The 16,012-nt window shown below is 39.5% G+C and overlaps 1 protein-coding gene across 2 annotated transcripts in view; it reads right to left on the minus strand.

The window, feature by feature from the left end:
* The window catches only part of lrba (LPS-responsive vesicle trafficking, beach and anchor containing), an 803,145-nt gene that overhangs the window by 615,599 nt on the left and 171,534 nt on the right, over positions 1–16,012 (minus strand). For both annotated transcript variants that reach the window (XM_072256051.1, XM_072256050.1), the window contains exons 26-29: positions 14,228–14,355; positions 12,244–12,351; positions 8,850–9,018; positions 5,016–5,454 (exon numbers count right to left, since the gene is read on the minus strand). In XM_072256051.1, the coding sequence (XP_072112152.1) occupies positions 5,016–5,454; positions 8,850–9,018; positions 12,244–12,351; positions 14,228–14,355 (844 nt within the window). The remainder of the gene's footprint in view (positions 1–5,015; positions 5,455–8,849; positions 9,019–12,243; positions 12,352–14,227; positions 14,356–16,012) is intronic.

Raw genomic sequence — 16,012 nt, forward strand, 5'->3', positions numbered from 1 at the left:
CAGTAGGACAGAAACTGCCCTTGAGTCTGCTAATTCATGAGCTTGGGCTTTTGTAATTTCTGCCGAAAAGAAGAAGATAGAGAATGACCAGAGTGGGGCAAGTCCTTATAATGTTAACAGTGGGAAATACAGAGTAAATTGGAGGGAATAAAATGACTTGTGTGATAGACTGGGCTGAGTTAACAAATGTCTGCAACTGTTTGCTTGTTTCTAAACTTTCTCAAAACCATGTTGCGGTGAAGATGGAGAGAACACAGGGTGGAAATGAACAGAATTTGGATGATAATTATATCAGTTCAGGTGGGACTTTGGAGTCGGGTTTTTTTGCATTTCATGTGCCTGCATTGGGAGATGAATGAATGAAAAACATCAACGCTGCAACTTCAAGAAACTATATAGTTGTTGCTAGAAACATGAAAGAAAATTCAGAAAATACACATCAGGTTATATAATACCTGGGGAAAGACAAAAAAACACATGACAAATTAATGACTACATCAGAACTAACCAGTTTTGACAGAAACTGGAAATCACAGATTTCTGAAACCTGGTTATCTGAAATTGCTGAATTACGTGCTGTCTTTTTGCTGCTACTATCAAGAAGGAGGTACAGGAGTCTTTAAGTCATAAATGACTAGGTTAAGGAACAGTTACCCTCGAGCCACTGGTACCTGAGCTAGCGCAGGCAACTTCCCTCACAACACTGAATTGATCACTGAAAAAAGTTTAAAATTAATTTATTATCAGAACATATATGTCACCATATACAACCATGAGATTCATTTTCTTGTGGGCATACTAAATAATTCCATAATAGAATAAAACCCACAACAGTATCAATGAAAGACTGCACCAGCTTGGGCATTCAACAAGTGTGCAAAAGACAAACTGTGCAATTACAAGAAAGAAAGAAATAATAATAATAAATAAACAATAGGTATCAATAACATGAGATGAAGGGACCTTCAGAGTCTATTGGTTGTGGTATATTTCAATGATGGGGCAACTGAAGTTGAGTAACGCTATCCCCTTTGGTTCAAAAGCCTGATAGCTGAGGGGTACTAACTTCCCGAACCTGCTGGTTTGAGTTCATGGACAGGTACATAGAGCTTAGAAAAATAGAGGGCTATGGGTAGCCCAAGGTAATTTCTAAGGTAAGGACATGCTCGGCACAGATTTGTGGGCCAAAGGACCTGTATTGTGTTGTAGGTTTTCTATGTTTCTATATCTCCTGCACCTTCTTCCCGATGGCAGCACTTAGAAGACAGTATGACTTGGATGGTGGGGGTCCCTGATGATAGATACTGCTTCCCTGTAACAATGAGGAATTTAAAGTTGCAACAACACTGAGGAATTTAAAGTTGTGACCCTCTCTACCTCTGATCTGCCGATGAGGACTGGCTCATGGACCTCTGGTTTCCTCCTCCAGAGGTCCACAATCAGATTCTTGGTCTTGCTAACAATGAGTAAGAGGTTGTGGTGATGGCACCACTCAGCTAGAATTTCAATCTCCCTCCTATATGCTGATTCATCTCCACCTTTGACTCAGCCTACGACAATGGTGTCGACAGCAAACTTGAATATGGCTTTGGAGCTGTTCTACGCACACAGTAAAGCAAGTAGAGCAGAGGGCTAAGCTCACGGCTTTGTGGTGCAGCTGTACTAAGAGATCGTGGAAGAGATGTTGTTGCCAATCCAAACTGACTGGGGTCTACAAATGAGCAAATTGAGGATCCATTTGCACAATAATGTATTCAGGCAAAGGTCTTGAAACTTAGCAATTTTGAGAGGATGATGGTATTGAATGCTGAGCTGTAGTCAATAAAGAGCATCCTGATGTATGCATTTTTGCTATCCAGATGTTCCAGGGTTGAGTAAAGAGCCAATAAATTGGCATCTGCTGTGGAACTGTTTCTCCGGTAGGCAAATTGGAGCAGATCCAAATCATAGGAGTTGACATTTCATGTTTTATCACCAACTCTACAATTTATTTTCTTGGGACTGTTTATTTATTTATTATTGTTGTATTTGCACATTGGCTGCTTGTTACTCTTTGCGAGCAGTTTTTGATTGATTCCATTGTGTTTGTTTTCCTGAGAATGTCTGCAAGAAATTGAAACTCAAGGTGGTATTTGATGACATATATGTACAGGTTTTCCCCTCCATCCGAAGGTAGAGCGTTCCTATGAAACAGTTCGTAAGCTGGAATGTTGGAAAGTGAAGAAGCAATTACCATTTATTTATATGGGAAAAATTTGTGAGTGTTTGCAGACCCAAAAATAACCTACCAAATCATACCAAACAACACATAAAACCTAAAATAACAGTAACATATAGTAAAAGCAGGAACGATATGATAAATACACATCCTATATAAAGTAGAAATACTTCTCTACAACCATTGCCTGCACTGTTCTCCATAGCGAAAATCTCACGCAAGCGCTGTTGGCAGAATCACAGCGCAAGCGCTCTCGGCAGAAAGTGATGGCGCTGCCATCGCACTATCTTCTCCCCTCTCCAGGGAGGATTTAAGCTGAGTCATTGGAGGTTGGGGTGGTGCAGTGGTCCCCACCCTCCGGGCAGCGAACCGATACCGATCCACGAAGCATGCAGTGGTACAGCAGTGGCCGGGACGCACCCAGCACATCTTTAAGAAAAAAACCGAAATAAACAAGCTAATTAATTAGGTGCCGCCCGACACATAAATGTCGGCCCAGATCAGAGCCGATTGCATCGCCTCTGATCTGGGCTGACATTTATGTGCCGGGCAGCACCTAATTAATTAGCTTGTTTATTTTGGCTTTTTTCTTAAAGATGTGCTGGGTGTGTCCTGGCTACCGCTGCATTCTCTGCGAATCGGTATCTGTCCGCGGCCCAGAAGTTGGGACCACTGGGGTGGTGGGACACTGGAGTATCATCTCATCGTCAATCAGGGCAGGCAGGTCATCTTCTTCTATGTCTACCTGCCTCAATGTTGAAGGTCGAGGTTCGTCGTCTGCTGTGGCTGACGTGGAAGGCTTGAAAAACGACAGTATGCTTGACTGCCAGCCCCGCGCATTTTTCTATCATACAGTTCTTTGTAAACCATCTTGCAAATATGCCCTGAGCTGATGTACCCTTTCAAAATTAAAGTCGTACTTTTTTGCAATCATTGCAGTGAAAATCTCACGCAGTTGCTTCACGTTCAGATCCTGGACGACTTCACTTTCGGTCCGTTCACTACTGCACTCGGTTTCGATTGTTATCCTTTCCTCTTCCAATTGCATCAGCTCTTTATCTATCAGTTCTTGGTCATGGGAGGCCAAAACCTCTTCAACATCATCTTCCTCAACTTCCACAAGCCAAACTCACTTTGTCCTTACTTCGTTCACCATGATCGAAATGCTTAATTATGTCTAGTTTTACGCTAAGTGTAACACCCTTACAAGCTCTTTTAGGCTTTTCCGATACTTTAGAACTCATCTTGCTAACGACTGCTCACAGGCATGTGTTTAAGCAATGCCGGCAAGAATGCAGTTCCAAATCCGGGGGAGGAGCGGCTGCTCGGGGCACACGTTGCTTTTTTTTTTGCGCGCTGCCTTTTCTCGTAACAGTGAAAACACCTTCTGTTACTGAAAACAGGTAACTAATGTAGGTATTTCGTAACAGTGAGGTTTTGTAAAGCGAACATTTGAAAAGCAGGGGACACCTGTACTTTGATAATAAAGTTACCTTAAACTTTAGTTTTGTGTGTCGAGTGCTGTGACATGCTTAAACACCATTTTTTGAGCTTGTGTTGCCTTTGTTAGAAGATTTAAGGAGATACGGTCAGAAATGTCAGAGTGGGAGTATCATGGAGAAGTAAACTAACAACTGGAAGCACTAAAATTTAAATGTTTAAACTTAGTTCAGTACATTAACATGAAAGTTTAACACCAATACTGGGAAATGTGGATATCTAATCTTATTGTCTTTGGGGTATATTCCATGTTCATGTGCCCATGTTCAGATTTGTTTTTTTTTTATTCATTACATCTGGATTGCATGATTACTTGCTGGTTACTTGCATATTAGTAGATCCACACATCATGAAGGACAGAATGGGTAACAAATCATACTGACAATCTCAAGTGAAATCATAAATTAGTTTAAAAAAAAATTAACTAGCCTTTTGGTTCTACAGAAACACACACAAAATGCTTAAGGAACTCAGCAGGCCAGGCAGCATCTATGGAAAAAAGTGCAGTCAACATTTCAGTCTTTTGTGTTGCTCGGATTTCCAGCATCTGCAGATTTTCTCTTGTTTGTTGGTTCTGAGCATGGTCAAAACAATCATTTAATCACTAAGTGCTTTCCAAGTAGAAAGCCAGCAGAAACACACATTAAGCCATTGTACAGCAGTCCTATCTTTAAGCATTTGTTTCTCAAGCAACTGACCCCAAAGAAAGATTAATAGCAATTTCAAATGTAAATCACTGAGTAATTTGGGGCAATTCACAAGATGTTGGCTGCTCATAATAAATTGTCAGGAGTGTGGGAATCAGGAAAGGGAAAGGTTGCCACATGTACTTAACCTCATTCGTTCCTACATCATTAATTTACATCCTAAGTGGAGTATTTAGTGAATAAGGCAAATTTCAGAAGCTTTAGATATCAATTTTAGACAACATATTTCAAGCAATAATTATCTGTATCAATAATAGTGACATTTTTTTTTGGTTGACAGATATTGGTACAGATGATTTGATGACCCTGGTATTCCTGGGAACTTAGTTTCTGGATACAAGTAACCTCTGACGTTTGAATTTTTTCCCCAAAGAAACAGTCATTAAAAACCTTTGAAATGCTTTATACTTCCATTGTAAGGCAACAATCCAGTACTACAGTAATGTAATTACTTTGCCAAGTTAAGGTTTCTGGAGATGCTTTGTCCATTGATAAGAGGTAAAATTTAAGATAACATTTATGAACTGTATGCAATAACATTTAATTTGAAAGCAAATAAAAATCACAGAAAGTTTCATCACCATATTTACCTGTCAAAAGAACGGAACTGGACAGATTGCTCTCCTGGTGTATCCCCAGTAACTCCTAAAAACGATGGTCCTATTAGTAACATATCTACTTCAATATTATCTGTTGGTGTATTCACCAGGCTTCTTAGGATTTCCTTCACGTTGACATTTTTCCCTTGGGATGCAGTTGACACAGTAGAGGTACTTTTATTTTCAGAATTACTTCCATTTTCACCTTTAGTTTCTTGTGAATGTGACTTCTTAACCTCTGAAGACAGAGTTGACAGAAGTTCACTCATTGCATCTGGACCAGTGCTGACAGTCTCAGGTTTACTAGCTCCTAAATTGGAAATCGTATTTAAAATCTGTTCTTCTCCAATACCAGAGTCCCTTCGAATTGGTGCATCGGATGCATCAGCATTTGCTGCTGGAGCAGACAAACCTAATGAATCTTTGGCATCTAAAAAAAATAAATTTCAAAGTTAACATAAAAATGGCTATAAATTGTAATATGACCCAAACTTAATCTGTATGCACTGACAACCCCCATTGACAGGCAGTGCTAGAGGATGGTCAAACTAACTGCATTTTCGCAATGCAGAAATATTCATAACAGTGACTCAAGCCCTGGATCAGATGATTACTAACTAAGCAGAGCCAAATTTCATAGTCTATTGTATCACTGCTAGTTCAAAACAACTTGCATTTCAAAAGAGAATTTCAAAAGTTGCTAGCTCTCCCAATAGCAACAACATGGTAGAAGAAAACACCTGGCAGTGAGTGGTCCAGGTAAGCTTAAAGCTGCTTGCATTAGAGACAAGTTCACCCTCATGAAGAGGATTAATCCTTTTTTTAAACCAGAATTATCAAACACATTACCTACCCCACAACATTCCCAAAACCTATCTCTAGTTCCCTCAACCAATTATATCCAAGCGCTTTTGTATGGAATAACAAACTCCAAGTTGCACGATGAATTTCTAATTGAGCACCAAATAGCATGAAGACCATCTCATGGATCCTCAGGTTCTTGCTACCAAATTCACTGATTTCAGTGATAAAATGGTCCATTTGGTAGGAAAAGATGGAACACTCCCCTTAAGGAAATCAAAATCAACTCTTCATAAGACCAGAGCAGATTTCAACCATTTGGCCCATCAAGTCTGCTGTTATTTAATCATGGCTGATTCATTTTCCCCATTTGTCTGCCTTCTCCCTGTAACCTCTGGTGCTCATATTAAATCAAGAACCTATCACTTTCTGCTTTAAACATACCCAATGCTTTGGCTTCCGTAGCTTTCTGTTGCAATGAATTCCATAGATTCACCACCCTTTGACTGAAGAAATTCCTACTAAAGGGACATTCTTCTATTCTAAGGCTGTGCCCTCTGGTCGTAGACCAACCACCCCACTATTGGAAATAATCTCATATCCACTCTATTTAGGCCTTTCAATATTCAATAGATTTCAATGAAGTTCTCTCCACCACCCCGCCCCCCCGCCATTCTTCTAACTCAGTGAGTACTGACCCAAAGCCATCAAGTGCCTCTCATGCATTCACCCTTTCATTTCCAGGATCAATCTCATAAACCTCCTCTGGACTCTCTTCAGTACTGTACCTCCTTTCTTAGATATACAGCCCAAAACCAGTCAGACCACACTTAGGGTATTGTGAGAAATGCCTTGTAAACCTCGGCACTACATCCTTGCTTTTATATTCTAGTCCACTTGAACTGAAGGTTAACGTTGTATTTGCCTTCCTTACTACTGTCTCAACCACAAGGTAACCCTCAGGGAAGCCTGCATCAGGTCTCCTAAGTCCCTTTACACCTTTGATTTCTCTATTTGCTCTCCAGTTAGAAAATAGCCCGTGCCTTTATTCATTCTACCAAAGTGCCTTTCCATACACTTCCCTACACTGTATTCCATCTGCCACTTTTGCCCACTTTCCTAATTTGTTCAAGTCCTCCTGCAGGCTGGCTGCTTTCTCAATTCTACCTGCGCCTCCAGCTAACTTTGTGTCACCTGCAAACTTAGCTACAAAGGGGTGAGAGGGTTACCAGGATGGGGAATAGGAAAGAGAAGTAGGAGGGAAGACAGATCATCAGAAATCAATGTTCACGCCATCGCATTGGAGGCAATCCAGACTATGAGGTGTTGCTCCTCCAACCAGAGCTTTGGCCTCATCATGGAATGGTAAAATAAATTGAAATGAGTGGTCACTGGGAAATCCTGCTTTTTGCAGTAGAGTGAAGATACTCAACAAAGCTGTCCCACAAATATGCGTTGAGTCTCACCTACATAGAGGTGGATGGACCAGATACAATAAATTAAAAGAGGACATCTCAAATATTCTAGAATGGAAAGCCTAACCTTGAGAACAGATGCTACATAGATGGAGGAACTAAGAGAAGGGAAGAGTATTTTTAACAAGTGATAAGGTTTTGTCAGCACTTTGGTCTGAAAAGGAAGAAGCCACAATAAGAAGGGTTGGGGAGGTGAAGGAGGACAAGATGGTAAAGTGATAGACGAGTCCAGGTGAAGGGAAAGGTAGGTTTTGTTGATGTTTCAGTCTAAGATGTCTTCATCAGTACTGGAAATTAAGGGGGCCGAAGCCAGAATAAGGAGGAGTGGGAGGGAAGAAGTACTGGGTGGCAGGTACTAGATGAGACCAAGTGAGGGGGAAGGCTTTCTCCAGCATTTGTTCAAGTACTTGAGTTCCTCCAATATTTTATGTGTTTTGCTCAAGATTTCTAGCATCTGCAGATTTTCTCATGTTTATGCTACCTTCTTTTGTATACTGTGTGCATTCAAATATAACAACTTCAACCCTGTATTCACCACTCTTCTTTTCAATTTTGTCTCCATGCTACTTGAGGTTAAATTCTTATCCCTTTCTAAACTCTGGCTTTACTCTGGTGATTTCTGTAACATCTCCTGCATTCTCCTTCCCTTTTTCTTTATCCATAATTTTCCAAGCTGTTGACCCCATTACTTTCTTTCGGTCCTGTGTTTTCAGTATAGTACCAAAATCAGCATGATCTTTTAAGTAGTGAAATTCAGACTTATAGTTCAATTATACTTGCATTCTTCTCACAGCTAAATACCACCAATTTGATTGCAAACGTTAAGGATTTAAAATTCAGCTTGTACGTGGTTGAATTATTGTATAATTGTTACTTTGATTAATTTAAGGACTGTTTCCCTAAATTTAAGGTCTAAGTAACATCTACAAAGTATACAGTTTACAGATAAAATATTTGGAGTACAAATCTGGTAACAGTATTCTTTTATTGAAAACCTTTAATTTAAATACAGTTAGTCTTATTCTTCAAATGAACCAGCTTTTAAACACTCAATGAATTGAACTGAAGTAAATCTGGCTAGCCATGATATGGTGATTAGAACAGATTTTATCAACTTAAAAGGACTCACTTGCACTTGTTCACGATCCATAGAAGTTAAGAAGGGGGATCTCAGCATTAGCAAAAAAGTTACAGTAACTAGGTGTTTTCCTCAAATTACTTGAAATTGATAAAGTGTGCCAGTTTACCCAGCTTTTCCACTCATTCCAACTCCCATGCAACAGAATCAGAGAAACCCTCACAGTTTACAGCATGGATCTGCAGGAGTGGTCTCTCAAGCAGAAATACTCAAGTAAAATCTATAAATGCACACACTTTGGGGAACCTTCCATCTGCTTGTTTGCATCTATGAGCAAGAAAATTGGTGAAGTTGCTTCTGTGATTCTGAAGCCTGCTTGATCTGCCAAATGTGCAAATACCAAACTGTGAAATATGACAAACAGCTAACAGCTTGAAATTATCCCGAATCTAGGAAAGCAACAAATCTAACCTGTGCTTGAGGTAGCCCCATTTACGTTGTCAGTACTTCTGACAGACTGACAACGAGATACCCTTCTTTCCTTTTGAGGTTCCAGAATTTCTCGATACTTTGATACCATCAGTACAGAGATGAAGTAAACCACAGCCAAGGCAAGAAACTGAGCCTGCTTGCTGTCCTCCTATAAAAAGAACAATTTATATACAGCATAATTTTGCTTAAGTCACTTCAATACAAAGCGGAAAAGAAATTACTCAGCAAATTACACAAAATTAAAAGCAATATTGGATAAGCAATGCTATTTCTTAAATACCTCAAATGCAAAATAATTGAATTACATTCATTAACACTATTACAATCACAAGAAAAGACCCTTAATATAGCAAAATGTCTGAAGACAGGAATGTTATTGAACAAAACAACAGCACACCACCAAGGAGATGTTGACTCAAAACCTATTACACTGGTCAGTCACCAGTGATCCCCTATACACACCTAATATGGCTTGGAGTACATATCCTGCAGAGCTAAAACCTCTAAACATCCAACTGGGGGAGCCCAAAAGACACAAAGAAGCTCACCCTCCAAAATCTCTCTAACAGGTGCTTTCAAAGCTCAAAGATACTTAATTCTCTATCAAAATGAATACACTAAAATATGCTTTAAAGTACATTAAAAGCTTTCAAATAAACCTCTTAAGTATCCCCTTTGTCTCACATCTGCATTAAAACAGATTATGTACCAGATCTAACCCAGTACAAGATCCATGACATATTAATGAATGTCAGCAAGGCACAACAGACACGTACAATTTTACGTGTTAAGACCATAAAACATAGGAGCAGAATTAGGCCATTCAGTCCATCAAGTCTGCTCTGCTATTCTATCATGGCTGATCCCTGATCCCACTCAACCCCATACACCTGCTTCTCACCATATCCTTTGATCTCCCACCAGTCAGGAAACGATCAACTTCCACCTTAGATATACCCATGGATTTGGCTTCCACCGCAGTCTGTGGAAGAGTATTCCACAGATTTACTACTCTCTGGCTAAAAATACGTCCTCTTACCTCTGTTCTAAAGGGTCACCTCTCGGTCTTGAGGCTGTGCCCTCTAGTTCTGGATAACCCTACCAGAGAAAACATCCTCTCCACATCTACCCTTTCCTTTCCTTTCCTTTCCTTTCAACATTCAGAAGATTTCAATGAGATTCCCCCACCCCCATTTTTCTAAATTCCAGTGAGTGCAGGCCCAAAGCTGCCAAACGCTCCTCATATGTTAACCTCTTCCTTACCAGAATCATTCTCGTGGATGTCCTCTGGGCTCTCCAATGACAACACATCCTTTCTGAGATATGGGGCCCAAAACTGCAAGTGCAGCCTGACTAGTGTCTTATAAAGTCTCAGCATTATCTCCTTGCTTTTATATTCTATTCCCCTTGAAATAAATGCCAACATTGCACAGACTCAACCTGTAAATTAACCCTCTGGGAGTCTTGCACAAGGACTTCCAAGTCCCTCTGCACCTCTGATGTTTGAACCTTCTCCCCATTTAGATAATAGTCCGCACTGTTGTTCCTTTTACCAAAATGTATTATCATACTTTTCCCAACACTGCGTACATCTGTCTCTTTTTGCCCATTCTTCTAATTTGTCCAAGTCCTTTGTAATAACCGCAAACTCTGCCACAAAGCCATCAATTCCATTATCTAAATTACTGATAAACAATGTAAAAAGCAGTGGTCCCAATGCTGACCGCTAAGAACACCATTAGTCACCCACAGCCATCCAGAAAAGGCCCCTTTTATTCCCACTCGCTACCTCCTGCCTGACAGCCATTCCACTATCCATGCCAGTATCTTTCCTGTAATGCCATAGGATTTCATCTTGTTAAGCAGCCTCATCTGTGACACTTTATCAAATGACTTCTGAAAATAACTTCATTAACTTCAAGGCTTCCATGATTGATAATGCATGCAAGGAAGTTCTTGAAATGGTACTTCTTATCATTTAATTACCAAAATTCCCATAATTCTGATCTACAAGAACTGAAGCATTTGGACAGTATGGTTAAAGGTAGCTATTAAGGAGCATTTGTTACTTGTCATATCTTCAGCTTCCAAAAGTCTCAAACTCTGCAATTCCCATCCTGAACTTCCCAACCTCTATTTTTCTTGCCTCAACTGAGTTGCTCATTCCTCCATTAAGTCAAGCTAATTTATCTATATCAGAATTTTGATCATCCTCCTTCTTTATCTGCCTCAATATCAAACTCCTCTGAAGAACCTTGTGACATTTTGCCATAGTTATAGATATAAAATAAATGTGTTTTTCCCCATTATGTGACTGGATCTAAAGAATATGCCCAAATAAATATTAGTTATTTTCCAATACCACAGACAGGTGGAAGCCAAATCATTGAGCGTATTTAAAGCAGAGTTTAACAGATTGTTGATTAATAAGGGCATCAAAGGTTACAGGGAGAAGGCAAGAGAATGGGTTTGAGAAGCATAATAAATCAACTGCAATGGACCGGCAGAGAAAACTCGATGGGCTGAATGGACTAATTCTGCTCCTATGTCTTACAGTCTAAAAGACTTATCAGAAACAAATGCACAAGGATATTTCTGTAGATTAAAGTAAAAAAAAAAAAAAAAAGAATTTGCAATTTACTGTTTTGGGTTGTGATTCCGCAAAGGGACTGAGATAGAGGCAAAAGAGGTGGGTGAGCTGGGAACTGGTAGGTGATAGGTGGAACAAGGAGAGGTGGGAAATATGGACAGATGGATCCAGGTACTGGAATGGGGGGGTGGGGGGGAGAATGAAGATTAGAGACAAAGGCTGCTGGTTATAAACGGAAACAGATAAGGAAAAATTAATAACTAGGTATTTGGAAAAAATGGGGGGGGGCAAGAGAGGGGATAGGATGGATAGACCACAGAATAGGTGGATAGGCATGTTGGTGATGGGCAGATAGAAACTGCTGGGGAGATGAAATCAGCTAATACTGAGCATGGGAATGGAAAAGGTCAACAATGGTATTGAGAATCTTGGTGGGACAGCAGGACTGTGGGTTACTTGAAACTGGAAAATTGAATGCCAACCTTGTTGGGCAGTAGCTGTGCTGTTCATCTAGCTTGTGTTCGGTCTCACTGAAGTAGTGAAGAACGCCAAGAGCATATTGGTTGGGTGGGAATGGGAAGGGGAGCTGAACGGACATTCCACTGAAAGATTAAGATGGCCACCGCAATTACAACAACTTCCCATTGAACTTGCAAGATTTAGCCTTTAATGAGTGATGAAAGAAATATATTAAAACAAGCAGCCAACTCCTATCAGCGCACTTGCTCCATAAAATGAATAGGCAAAATAGAACTAAATGCAAACCACAAATGCAAAACTTACAACGTCTCTGAACACAGCAGCTCGAAGACGATTAATATCCATATCTTGCAGCAAACGGTCAGGATCTCTTATTAGAGAAATACCAGCTGTTACAGAATTGATAGAGCTCTAAAGAAAATAAAAACACAAAGAGCAAGTAAAAGCACAATAGTGTTAGAATTATTAACCTTTCGTATGTCAAATTAACCAAACAAAACAGTTTTACATTCTCATTATTTTAATTTTCTTCCCTTTTCAAGTTACAAACTGGGTGGAGGAGCCTGGTGGAGCTTTAACCTTCTATTTCAGGATATTGGTTTAGATCCAAGTAGTAACATGAAGAATGGTGGAGTACAATTTCAACATCCTTCATGTTTGTTAGGAGAATTAATTGAGTAATGTAACTAAAGTAAGCAATAAAATAATAACAGAAGTCATCCTGCCAGTGCACCAAACTTGGCAACCAACCAGACATTCATTCCAACTGCTTCACAACATGCAATTCAATGAACCTTACAAATAATATTATGAGGGGTAACTGATAAGTTTGTGGTCTAAGGTAGAAGGAGTCAATTTTAGAAAACCTAGCACATTTATTTTTCAACATAGTCCCCTCCTACATTTACACACTTAGTCCAGTGGTTGTGAAGCATACGGATCCCTTCTTTGTAGAAGTGGTCCACAGCAGGGGTGATTGACAAGTTTGTGGCCTAAGGTAGAAGAAGATGAGTTATTAACTTCAAACTTTCTGCATTAACTGCACGTGCATGTATCCAGAGCTGTATAACTCCTCTCCTTCCACCTTAGGCCATGAACTTATCAATCACCCCTCGTATATCAGTAGTCTCACTCTAAGAGTTCAAATCACAGCAAGGTACCACCTAAATTTCACTTGTGCCTTACATCATCATGTCTCATTATACATCTCGACTACCCTTTATCACCTTAAATCCATTAAGGTTTATAGATCCCATAAGTTGCTCTTTGTTTTGGTCTAAACTTACATACATTAATAAGGCCACGAATGGAGATCCATTATGTTCAGATAGTACTTGATAGTCAAGAGTTTGATGTAGAACAAATACAAGAACAAAAACTGACAATCATTAATTTACTTCAATCATACATTAAGTTTTACTCTGTGTACTTATCCTCATCCAAAATTCATTTTTAATGAAGGAGCAGAATGCTGTAGCCTATTTCCCATACTACTTATACTATATCAATGCATTAAAGAAATCATAAGGAATAGAAGCAAGAATGGGTCATTTGGTCCACCAAAATCGCAACTGATTTTAACCTCAATGTCACTTTCCTGCATTAATCCAATATACCTTTCTTCCCTATATCCAAAAACTTAATCTTCTTCTTGAAAATACTTTGTGACTGAGCCTCCAGAGTTCTTCTAGATAAAGAAGTCAAAAAGTTCACCACACTCAGAATGCCTGACCTTATATTTTCTCTTAGTACTATACACCTCAGCCAGGGAAATTGTCAGATCTGAAACCACACTGTCAAGTCTCAAAGAAATTTTGTACCTTTCAATTAGATCACCTCTCCTTTTTGTAAATTCAAGAAACAGTACTACAGCCCAAGCCTGCTTCACCTTTCCTCATATGACATACATCACATTCCAAAAATCAATCTGTTGCATCCTGGTGCACCAACTGCTCAGAAACTCTGATTCTGATCAACATCACCTATAAGCAAGCTGGACCATGACACTAGATGAAATGAAAGAAATGTCAGGGCATCTAGGAATGATGATGAGTATATCCATATATTAAAAGCAATTTTATTGCTTAATAACTTTCCTTTAATTGCCTCAAATCATACAATGAAGCTGAGCCTGTAAGTATACTATACTTCAGCATTTCACATTTTTGACTATTTTTTCCTTCATAACTTAAACCTTTATGACGTGCAAAACTTAGTGATCATGGGACCAGATCAAAGGTTTTCCATTTATCTGGGTATCCAATCTACATGTGAATCAAACACTTGCCTTGGCTGTTAACTTCCCAGTTCCAAGAAAGCCATGCATAGTTTTTTGAGCTTTAATGTTATCAGCACCAGACTTAACACGGCATACTTGCTGACATTCCAAACAGTTTCTCACTGCCACAGCACACACTGCAATTGGAAAGAAAACAAATAATCAAATTACACACAAATCATCTGGCAGAAAACATTCTTTAAGTATGAATCTCAAAATATCTGGAGAAAATCATTATCACTCAAACAAAAGAAAATAGAAATTATGATATCAGCTTCTGGGATTGACTTTTACTCAGTAAAGTCAAAGAATAATTTACAACACTGCACTAAATCATTTTCTGCCCCTTTGCCCCTTCCCAAACCCCAATTTAAATTCTTATTTTTAATGCATTACACAGAATACTGGAGGATGTCAGCCAACATCTATGGAAATCATAAACAGTTAACATTTCGGGCCAAGAATCTTCTTCAGAGCTGGAAAGGAAGGGGAAAGACACCAGAAAAAAAGGTGGGAAGAGGTGAAGAACGTCCCCCTATTTTAAAAAAGTCTCACCAATATGGAGGAAATTCCCGGTGACCAAATATTTTAATTCCGATTCCCATTCCAACATGTCAGCACATGTCCTCCTCTTGTTCCACAATGAGGCCACCCTCAGTGTGGAGGGATAACGCCTTATATTCCGTCTGAGTAGCCTTCAACCTGGTAGCATGAACATTGATTTCTCCTTCCAGTAATTTTTTCCCTCCCCTCTTCATCTATTCCCCACTCTGGCCTCTTACTTCTCACCTGCATAGTACCTCCATCTGGATCCACTCCTCCTTCCCTTTCTCCTTCGGACCTTCGTCTCCAGCCCTCTACCTTTCCTACTCACCCGACTTTGCCTATTACATTTCAGCTGTCCTCCTTTACCCTCCCCTACCTTTTATTCTGGCAACTTCCCCTGTCCTTTCCATTCTTGAACAAGGATCTCAGCCTGAAAGGTCGACTGTTTGTTCCTATCCACAGATGCTGCCTAACCGGTTGAATTCCTCCAGCATTTTGTGTGTGCTGCCTTGGATTTCCAGCATCTGCAGAATTTCTCATGTTTCTTATTTTTTAATGCTAGCCAAATTTACCAATGATTCAACTAAACCTTCAAAATCACCCTACATGCATCTCTATTGAACTATCATTCCAGTATCTAATATGGAGCACTTCCAGAGATGGGAACATTCTCAACCTTCCATGCACTTAAACTAGTTTAATCCTCAAAACAGACATATCACAGACCTTCATGAAAGAAACTGGGAAGCACTTGATAGCGCAAGGATCAAATGCTTTAGTAACACTCTACAAACAAACCAAAGAATTTGGAGTAAAGTTTGAGAAGAGTTATAAAGCAAATAATGAAATATATTCTTCGCAAAGTTTACCAATTTCAGAGTTTCAATGCTCTATTTTCACATTGTGAGCATCTACAGCAGAACCAAGGAAAAAGGATGCTACACTAGATTCATGCCTTTCAAGGAAAGTTACATAGTGTCAAAACTGACAATCTCCTATGAATTCCTTTGTGAGTCTACTGTGCTAATCTTCTCCATAATAGATCTGTACAACTCACTTTTATAGGAAATGTCTCACACAATCATATTACCTGGGGATGATAGAATAGTATTCTCTTAATATTTGGATGTCTTGTGCAAGTAATGTTCTAATCTCTCAAAAACCAGATTAAGTTGATGTGAGCCACCTGAGTTCCTTTCATCAAGTATTTTACCTCTAAATTAAGGCAAGACACATGGAGCAAGAGGG

This window comes from Mobula birostris, chromosome 4 (assembly GCF_030028105.1).
Source record: "Mobula birostris isolate sMobBir1 chromosome 4, sMobBir1.hap1, whole genome shotgun sequence".
Lineage (NCBI taxonomy): Eukaryota > Metazoa > Chordata > Chondrichthyes > Myliobatiformes > Myliobatidae > Mobula > Mobula birostris.